The sequence below is a fragment of the Pistacia vera genome, unplaced genomic scaffold (assembly GCF_008641045.1).
Source record: "Pistacia vera cultivar Batoury unplaced genomic scaffold, PisVer_v2 Contig153, whole genome shotgun sequence".
NCBI classification, from domain to species: Eukaryota; Viridiplantae; Streptophyta; class Magnoliopsida; order Sapindales; family Anacardiaceae; genus Pistacia; species Pistacia vera.
In genome coordinates, this window is record NW_022195608.1 from 836,765 (window position 1) to 847,796 (window position 11,032).

The 11,032-nt window shown below is 35.5% G+C and overlaps 1 protein-coding gene across 1 annotated transcript; it reads left to right on the forward strand.

Moving 5' to 3' along the window:
• Positions 1-1,982: 1,982 nt before the first annotated feature.
• LOC116124564 (protein TIC 21, chloroplastic-like) lies at positions 1,983-4,645 on the forward strand. The gene is made up of 4 exons (XM_031410284.1): positions 1,983-2,090; positions 2,271-2,531; positions 3,395-3,598; positions 4,400-4,645. The coding sequence occupies exons 1-4, from the start codon at positions 1,983-1,985 to the stop codon at positions 4,511-4,513; spliced, it is 687 nt and encodes a 228-aa protein (XP_031266144.1). The 3' UTR covers positions 4,514-4,645.
• The last annotated feature ends 6,387 nt before the right edge of the window (positions 4,646-11,032 follow it).

Consider the following 11,032-nt stretch of genomic DNA (forward strand, 5'->3'; position numbering starts at 1 on the left):
AAGCCTTTTCCATTTACTTAAAAGAATTCTAAAAAACTCCATTTCCACTGAAACATGCACGTTGATAATATGTTTGGAATTTCGTCTTTTTGCAAGTTAAATTTGGTTATCACATACTGGAAATTATTAATTTCCAGAATATACCCATTTTCATGAAGTAAAATGCTAACTTGATTTAGAGACTTTCATCCAAATTAAGCTGTTGTCCACAGGAAATATTTATGCATTGTAAAATTAATCCTCCCCACAACAACAAAAAAAAAAAAAAAAAGTTGCTCACACTATTTAAGAGAGCAAGGTAGTAAATATTCTGAGAAAAGAATTGTTAATTATAAGTGGAAGTCTGGAACTAAACCATTAAAATTAATCCCATTGAAACCACTCCAATCTTCAATGTTTATAGCTTTGTGGGGGTTGGAATAACAGTTAAATCATTCCAAGCATATATAATTGAAGAAGATTAAACAACTAATGGAAAAAGTCTCTACAGACCAAAACTCAATACATCGGCTAGCTCAGGAACCAACATTATATAAGAAGTGATGATTTATGATGAAATCATGATGTATGGTACCTGATGATCGCCAAATGCAGCTAGTTAGCTAGCTAGTGTTGCTTCAGAAGTGTAATGAAGGACTTGGGAAAGGTCGGATAGCGAAGAGAAAACAAGTGGAATTGCAATTTCAGGTAAATTATAGAACTGCTGGTGGGATTCCAACTGCATTTATTCCAGTGTTTTAATGGAGAAGATTTTACTTTAAGTCTTTAACTAAAGTTAAAGTTGCATGCCATCTTTAGCGGTCTTCGGAAATTTCTTATTGTAGAAGATATCAACTTTCTCTTTTATATGTCGTGGAAAAATAAACATCAGTCTCACAGATTTTGATATGGCAACAAGTGATATGCCTCATCACTTCCCAAAAAAGATAAATTCCCTGGCCCTCAATTTTTAAAGTCGGTTTGTTTGGTTATTTTGGGAATAATATCGACTAGGTGAATAGAACGAGTATTATGAGATAAAATTTAAAAATTAATCAAAAAATTTTTTTAGGTTTGTTAATTTAATTAAATACTCTAATATATATAAATTTTATAAAATGATAAAAATACCTTTACTTATCCACAATGTCAGATTCTGATCATCATCGTCAGAATCTGGTCAAAAAATAGTGTTACGAAACAGATTGATCGGATCTGGTTGGTCGTGTATCGATATTGCTTTTTTCGATCAGATCCACCATGAATCTGACCGTCGACGGTCGTAAAAGGTCATATTTGGCTATCAACGATGGTCAAAGATATGACTGTCATTATCAGTCAATGATGATTATTTCTTTGGCTATCAAATCTGGTTTTTTCCAGTCGGATCTATTGTGGATTCGATCAAAAAAGACCAGATCAATGAATTACCAGTCAATTTCGGTCTTTTTTAAGCTGTTGTAATAGATTTCGATAATTATGCGTAGATGAGAGTATTTTTGTTAATTTTTAAATTTTTTTTTAAGTATTTATTAAATTAATAAATTTAAAAGATTTAAAAGTAATTAAAAAAATATTATAGTATTTTTCAAATAATAAAACAAACAATTATTTTGGGAATTATTTTGAGAATAGGAATGAGAATATGGATAGGAAAAACGAAACAAAGAGACCCGAAATTTCCCTTTCCCTAAATCTACCTCTTAAATCAAATTCATTTTCCCTAAAATACAAACCCGACAATTTTTCCCACCATAACATTCTCCAATCTCAGCCGCACCAGGTTGCCGCCCTCCGCTCATCACATTCTCCCATCTCAGCCGCACCACAGCCGCCAACACCATCCCAGACGGTCGTCACTTAACCTGATCCTCTTCCACCACCACTGTCAGTCGACCTCCGCACCACCGCATCCGGAGGAGCACAGAAGCTCAAGCACCTGTAAAAATGTTGAATGAATTGGAACATAGTCTCATCACATTCCCATTCATTCTCCTGTGAAAATGGTGAAGAAAGATGAGTTCTTGAAGCAAAATGAACATCATGAGTCAATCAACGAACAAGTCTCTAGCGGTTTTTGTTCTTTTACCAGGGTTTTTGGTTTTCTAAATGTAATATTTTTGGGATGTTGATTTAAGAGTAATTACTTGGATATATTTGACAGAGGTTTTTTTATTACATCTCTATAATAAGTTTAATTTCTTGTTAGGGCCTTTGGTTTTACTACATTTAATACCCAATTTTTGTGAATGTTTAACTAAAGTGAAGATTTTGGATTTTAAATGCTGCAGGTTGCAAAGAGATTAGAGAACACATCGAGGAATTTCAAGATGTTGGGTAGTTTAGGGTTTTGCGGGCAGCTAGTGTGCACTGTGGTGGCTGCAGTGATTCTGTCTATTTCTATTGTTGTTACTGGAAAGATCACATCGCCTGCCACCTTCTATGCCACTACTGGTGGGATTGCAGCTGCATTTATTTCAGTGTTTTGGTCGTTTGGGTATATTCGGTTTTCTGAGAAGCTTCGGATAACTGCAAATGACCCTTCAAGAAAAGTTATATTGTTGTAGTCACATAGCAATCTTAACATTCTTCTCAAATATTTAAAAAAAAATCAAGTTCTGGTTTGTTATACTTACTAACCTTTGATGATAGCCAACATTCCCTATCACTAAACTGAAGTAAATATTCCCACAGGGCATAGCTCAGCTTTTACGCTACTGAGGAATTTTAGCTTATGTGGTATATATAGTTGTTTTTTATGGTCTCATAAAGAGGGGTTAATTGAACCGGAAACAATGAACCAACACTTAATTCAAGCAATATTACTGTCTTTCAGCTTTCCTATGGTACACTCTTATTTTTTCTTGTCGCAGTTTGTATACTAGTTTTTATTATTTAGTGTAATCTTATCATTTAAGAAAAAAGTGTTTGTCTTTGTTTGGGCTATTATTATAATTATTACTATTGGTTGGTTTTTTGCAGTAATAAATGGCATTCTTTCATTAAATTTGAAAAATCCAATAGTTTTAACAAATCTTCAGCTTGGTTTGATGGAAAGACATTTGGAGTTATGTTATCATTCGTATTCTGTTTTCTAAGGCCTCCCACAACTATGATTGTTACTTTCTTAAGGAGTTATAGTGACAAGGCAGATTTCTTTGTTGAGGATGATTTTGTTAAAGTGTGTTACAGTGGTCAAAAGGAGCTGTGTTATCTTTTGTTTCGTGCTGTGTGTTTCCTTTGTCTCCCAACGGATATGTAGAAGAGCAATTCATATATTATTAGATGTCTACACTGAAAGAATCACTTATTGAGCTCTGACTAGTGCTTGTTACTTAGGTTTGATGCATATGAAGTTATCAGGGTCATGCTTTTTAAGTATTTCACTGAAGTTTATGAATTTCCAAGGTTTCAGGCTCCTCCTTGTGCTGATTTGGTGAGAAGCTTGAAAAATGGCATAGTAGTGAATCTTCTGGGAATTGGTGCTGCTATTCTTGGAATGCAAGCCGCCGTGGGACTGCTGGTTGCGAAGGCTCTTACTTCCTCAGCTAATCCATATTACCAGGGAGTCCCTCCTGGATACAGTCCTGTTCTGGCATTGGATGTATTCCGTGTGCAGGTACTATTGACTTCAGACGTATGATACTTCTTTATGTTAATTCTGGAGATTTGGGGTTGTCTTATTGTATAGATCAGTCTGGGATCAATTAATTTCTACTCATTTTCAGAATTCCTCCAAACAGAAAAGAAGAAAAAAGTTCTAAAATTAATTTTGGCATCCTTCTTCTTTCAAGCTTAATGTTTTGTTTAATATTCTATATCACAAAAAAGTCCTACTGCCATTGCCCTGAATTTGGGTCTATTGAAAATTCTCCGGAGAAACAGAATTCGAGTAAATCATATAGTATTTAAGAGAAAAATAAAAGAGTTTATGATGGATTTGTTTGGCGTTACACTGCATTATGAAAAGCACTGGATCAGTGTTTCAGATTCAAAGAAAATCATTGCAACTTTTTAATTTTCTTCCTCTATATTGGAAAGGAAATATTGAATTAAGAAAATTTTCTTGTTCTTTCTAGTCCTATAGGAGTTATATAGGCTATTGATATTGCACCTTTTTTTTATTGAATTTGAGGAATACTGTCCAGCATGTAGAGGGTTATTTGTCTCATGAGCCCCAGTGATTCACTGGGTCAGCGAAATGGTTAAATTAAGACAAGGATCTCTCAATTCATCATGAACTGAATTGCAGATCCAAAGGCAGTCAATTTACCTCACCCAGTTAAGAAACTGTAAAATTTTTGCCAATTTATGAATATTCACTTAGCGCCGCTCCCATATGCATACAACACATCGTTATAGTATTGTGTTATTGTTAGTATTTTTGTCTTTCCTCCTCATCTATCTGTTGCTTGTGCAGGCATCGGCAAACACTATCCTTTCTCATTTTCTGGGGCTTGTTTTCTCATTGGAGCTGTTGCGGTCAGTGACACTACCAGCTTCAGAAACCATACCAGTTCCCAAGGTTGCATAATTTCTGACCCTCGGTTAATCCAGATGTATGTGAATGCTACAAGTAGAAACTTGATTTTGAAGCTTTAATTGTTGGGAAGTGGAAAGTTGCTTGAGCTCATTATATATTTCAATTTTGCAATTATATTTATCTCATGGTTAAGAAACAAATGCTTTAATATTTCTAACTTTAAAGTAGAGAACTTGAAGGTTTCTGCATTGCTGCACAAAAGAAATAAATTTCTTGAATTCAATAACCAAAAAAAAAAAAAAAAACCATCACTCGGCTATGTTGTTCATTGTTTCTGAGTTCTTTGCATATACCAAGCAAACGTACAGTAATTATCAGTGAACCAGGCTCCAAATGGTTGTATCATAGATCAATTGTTATATATTCATTACTTTCATTCACCTATCATATTTTTTCATTTCGGTAGTCATGTTACGCCAACAGCATGAATGGTTGTCTGTGACACTTAGCAACTAACATCATCCAAAAACTAGTTGTGTTTGGTTTTGCAATATTCAAGAATTCAAACACACATTAAAATGGCACTTGGAATGGAAATTTAGAAACTTAAATATCATTACCAAAATCCAAATTTCCCTCTCCCCCAAGCAGAGGATTTCATTCAAATGGAAATGGCAATGTAATCACATGATTTCAAGAACTAAATACCAAGAATATTGATTCCACACAGGAAGGCAGACAAAAAATTGCATGTTCTCCCAATTGCAAATAGCTAAAGAGGTAAACCCAGCTTCTAAAAGACTATATCATATTAACAGGCATTTGATGAGAAGACTGAAAGCATCCAACCAAAAAGAATAAAAAAAGATCCCAAGTTAAAAACCCAGTTCCAAGCCTCAAATCTAATCCAATGAAATTCAGTTTCATGAATCAATAGTCACCTGCATCAAGTACACATTATGCTTTAGTCCACCTCCATAAAAAATTAGATAGTTAAACCCAGCTAAAACGAATATATACTAATCGTCCTACTGACATAAAGAACTTGAATTAACTAAGGTTATCGCATGTTAGAGGAGACACTACGCCAGAAATTAAATAGGAAAAAATAGACAACTCTATTTACTCATTGGTGGTAGTTACTCAAAAAAACATCTAATTAGTGCTTTGTAAGGATCCAACGAGACACTAAACATTTCAAACACGTTGAAGTTCACAGCATGTTATAACACTAAATATTTCAAATATGTTGCAGTTCACAGCATGCTTAAACACTAAATCATATACCCTGCTTTGTAAGACATTGCTTTTCTTGAACACGAAACTGTTGTATCATTAGTAAAAGAAAACCCAAAATCTACAAATAGAACCTGGATTATATCCTCCAGATCCTCATTCATAAGTAAAGTTTAAAATCAGCTGAACATACAACTGCTATAATAGAGTAACATTTACCAAACTCAAGACTTTATTATCTTCTGGCATCTTAGTAACCAAAGGGTGTGTCATTCTTACAAGCATCACTAGATTCTTACTACTATAATTAAGGTGCTGCGACATATAGACATGCAACTATTCGTGGATGAACAGTATCTTAAAAATGGAGAGATGACAACTGCAGGAAGAGCAGTCAGTTTTCATACATTGGAGAATGCACCATTTACAAACTGAGAAACTCAGCAACTTACAGAGCAAGAGAAGCAGACTTGCCTCCTGAGTCTTCTTTTCCTTCTCTTGGGGCAATGGAATCTTTTTAAGGAGATTATCATCAATTTTCTTGTAGTGTGTTTGAATAACTCGATGTGTTTGGCACAACTTTTCATCAATGGGGTCTTGGTACTTGTCATAAAGCACAGGCACAGACAATAGACGAGAGTGAGAAAGTTGAAGAGACTACCAATGTAAGATACCACAAACAACACAAAAGCAACCTTATGACATACCCACATCACAGAGAAAACATTTCAATTTTTCTCTTGTAAAAATGCTAACAAAACGAATTTCTCACCAGAAAAACTTAGGAGAATCAGCAGCCAACCTGAAGGAAAATTTTCAAATTCCTACCCACAGCAATATCATGTGCAATCGACAATGCATAATTGACCCAAGCTCACATCGCATCAACAGCCATCGCAACAGACTGATCTGAATTTTCCAGATCAGGGATGGGAGGCAGAGGCCTGAATCACAACATAACTAACTTTCATTATGAACAGTGGAGGTCGACTGGCAGTGGTGGTGGAAGAGGAACAGCTGGCGTGACGGCCGTTTAGGGTGGTGGTCGGTTGAGGCGCGGCTGAGTTGGTGGTGTTGGTGGTGGTGCGGAGGTCGACTGACAGTGGTGGTGGAAGAGGATCAGGTTAACGATGAGTGGAGGGCGGCGACATGGTGGGCTGTGGTAGCGGCTGCGGTGCGGCTGAGATTGGAGAATGTGGTGGCTAGATCTGGCCATTTCCGGCTAGATTTGGCCTGATATGGCCGTTTTCCGCCATCAATATGGCCAGAAACGGCCATATCGGAGCATTTCGGTCACGGTAAGCTGCTCACGGCGAATGTCGGCGACTTCTGACGGTGGTTTGCGGTGGCGGCAGAAGGTAGGGGTGATTTTGTCATAAATTAAAAAAGCGGGGTGTTTTAGGAATATCCGAAATATTGAGGGTTAAACTTTATTTAAAAATAATAATAATTTAGTAATTTAAATAAGATGACCATTAATTTATTTTCTCTAACTAAATATATTAATATAATATACTTATCAATTAACTAAACATATTTTTTTAAAGATTTTTAATAATATCGAAGGTAATATAAAATTTCAATAACAAATATTTTTTGAACCAAACAATGTAATTGTCAAAAGAGTAAACGACATGTTCCCACCCAGGTTTGCCGAAATCCCAAGTTAATACTACTGGTTTCATTTATTCCAGATTATCACCCTTAAAGTGACAGAAAAACGTTTGATGTAACGGTAAAGGGGTAAATTGGTCATTTTACATGGGCGACGCACGTTAGCAGACCATCGCCTCTAACAGTCCTCCGACGCACATTAGCAGCCGTCGTTCCCGATATTTTTTGCTCTTTTTCGGCGATTCTTCCACCCAAAATCACCCTTGTCACCACCATTTGAATCCTCATCCTCCCCTCTACAAAACCATACCATTCACAACCCCTCATCACTCGCTGATCTCTGGCCATGGCAACGAAAAACGGCCGATGAACACGAACTCTCGGTCGGCGAATGACGACGAAACGGTTGCTGGGGACATAGGGGTTTTATAGATTTGGGGACGGTGTTGCATTGGTGGTGTCCAATTGAATTTTCATCGCCGGAATCGACCGAAATCTGGTGAAGAACACCGAAACCCTAAACCTAACGGTGCTGGCGATTGGAGGGGCAAATGAGTCGGGAACTAGAGGGGTTTTGGACGACGGACTACAGGGAAGGTGATGGAGGTGACCAGGGGGTTCAACGTCGTCGAAAACAGCCCAGATCGGGCTGTTTCCGATGAGGGTGTATAGTGATCGAGGGTGTTTTTGATATAATTTGAAAATAAAATGGTAAGTTTTGTAATTCTACTAATTTAGGGGTTAAAACATAATTTATTAATTTAGGGTTAAGGGCATTATGGTAATTGCACCCTCTAAACCCTAAAAATTCATAACACTATTACTTTAAGGGTGGAAATCTGGAATAAATGAAACTAGTGGTATTGACTTAAGATTTCGTCAAATCTTGGGTGGCAATATGTCGTTTACTCTAGTCAAAATTGAAAACTTTTAAAAGTATGAGCACCCACGGCTCCCTACCTGTGTAGGGTAGGATTTTGGACCCATCCAAATCAACTCGTGAAATCTGCACCCGTTTGAACTCGACTCGTACCCGATTCCTTCACCCGTTTTGCCAAGTCTACAAGGGAGTGATGTATGCCTAGCATTATTGCTCCATTGTTGCTCCGTGATACATAAAAAATTAGGTAAAATTATAGGACTCTGTTCCCAAAGATTGCTAAAGATGATGCACCTTTAACTTTATTAAAGTAAATTCTTTTCCATTGAAAAACTGAAATAAATGCAGCTGGAATTCCACCAGCGGTTCTATAATTTATCTGAAACTGCTTTTCTACTTGTTTTCTCTTCGCTATCCGACGTTTCCCGAGTCCCTCGTTACACTTCTCAAGCAACACTAGCTAGCTAGCAGCTGCATTTGGCAATCATCAGGTACCATACATGACTTCATCATAAATCATCACTTCTTATATAATGTTGGTTCTTGAGCTAGCCGATGTATGAGTTTTGGTCTGTAGAGACTTTTTCCATTAGTTGTTTAATCTTCTTCAATTGTATGTGCTTGGAATGATTTAACTGTTATTTCAACCCCCACAAAGCTATGAACGTTGAAGATAATGGACCAGGACCACACATGTACGGATACCCCTTTTAACTTACTTAAAACTACTCTTCTACTTGATTTTCTCCACTCTCTGTTCTGTGAATCCTTCATTGAACTCCTCTCCAGCAACTGTAGCTTGGTGATTACCAGGTACTATATATGTTTTTGTCATATTACATCAGTTACTTTTAAAATTAAGTTCTTGAGCATCTGACCTAGAGTTAATAGCATGACTTTATGGGCTGTTTTCTCTGTAGAATTATGACTTGTATTAGTTATTTAATCTTAGCTTTTATTCATCAGTGTTTAGAATGTTTTAATCATTATTTCAATCCCAGAAAGCTCTAAACATTCAAGATTTTACGACTTGTAAGCCTTAGTTAATGATCACATCTCCACCATCTTCTTGTTTTGATTTTTCCTGATGATCTTCTTGTTTGAATGATTTATGTTTATATCCCTTTAAGTAATTACTTCTTTTAACAATGAGTAATTACTACGTTGACAAACGCCTCTCACTATTTTCTCTTACAAACGTCCGATGTGGCACTAAATTGGCTTTACACGTCAAATCATGAACTTTGACTAAATATGAATAGTCGTTACTTAAGGAGGAATAGTCGTTCATTCATAAGGAACGGTCGTTCCATTCATAAAAAACGGTTGTTCCCATAGGGAATGGTTGTTTCCATAAGAAATGGTTGTTCCATAAGATGGAACGAGTGTTCCATCTAATGGAACAGGTGTTCCATATGGAACCCCCATTCCATAAGAAGGAATGAGATGGTCTTATGGAATGGTCATTCCATGAGATGGAATGTGGAATTGGAATGGTCGTTCCTCAACCAAGAACGACCATTCCTCATCCAAGGAACAGTTGTTCCATCGAAAGAACGGTTGTTCCATCCAAAGAACAATCATTCCTATTTCATAACGGTTGTTCCCTATGGAAGAATGACTATTTTTTAGGTGTAGTTGAAATCATTTTGCGACTATTCTAGTGGGAGTTGCCAACAAGAGATATTAATGAGAGACATTTGTTAGCGTAGTATTACTCCTTTTAACAATAGGATCCAAATCCTGACAAAATAAGCTTATAACAGTTGTTTAAGATGAAAATATTAAGAAAACATGATTTTGAAACTATAACAAATGTCAGTGTCTTGGGCCTACGACCAAAGTCCACTAGCAACAAAGCCCAATTGTGTCCACTCAATTAGAAATGGGTAGTTCTTAAATACACCCCACTAACTTCTGAACACACCTCCTTTTAGAAACTAGCTCAACCTAAGGTTGATTTTAAGCCTCCATATCAAATTTATTAGTATCTCCTAATAATATATAGAGTAATACTACAGTCATCGAAAGTTATACACCAAATTTATACATCGAATAACGTAACATAATCCTGACCATCAATTAATATTAACTCATAATTAATCAACGATCAGAATTTAATCACATTATTTGATGTATGAATTCGATGTGAAACTTTCGGTGACTTTATTATTTTCTTTATATATATATATATAATTTTGTCCTTGAATAAATTTATTATAAAGGACAATACAATTCAGGGGTAAGTCTGTAAGGATATTTTTGGTATTAATTAGGGCTTAAAAAATATTTTAAAATATAAATGTTGTGTACTAAGTAGTGGGGAGATATTAATAAGAGTAGTATTGTTTATGTCTCACTAAACTCTTTTAAGCCCAAAACCAATTAAATTTAAATAAATTTTAATTTCTTCCAAAATTAACCTTTTTAACCTCTTTATTTCTATAGTATTTGAATTTATCTTCTATCTTAATTTTTTAACTTCTCATTTATTTAATCATGATTAATAAATAACAAAGTAAACTACAAATTTGTTCAAAAATCAAATCCTTGAATTTTTATCCTTTTTTAATCAAATATTAATGGCCTATTTCAATTTACGCAGATTGGATTAAAAATGTATTTACTTTAAGTCTGTTGTGTTTGTAAGAAAGAAAGATGGCACACACAAAAACAAACTCAAAATTACCAATATAATGCAAATCCTTTGTTGTAACATATTTATATAACATTGCAATACCCTTTGGTCTAACAGCATACGAGATTACAAACATAAATTCTAACACAATATATAACTAGGTTTCACATAAACAACACCTTATATTTTAGCTAAAATAAGA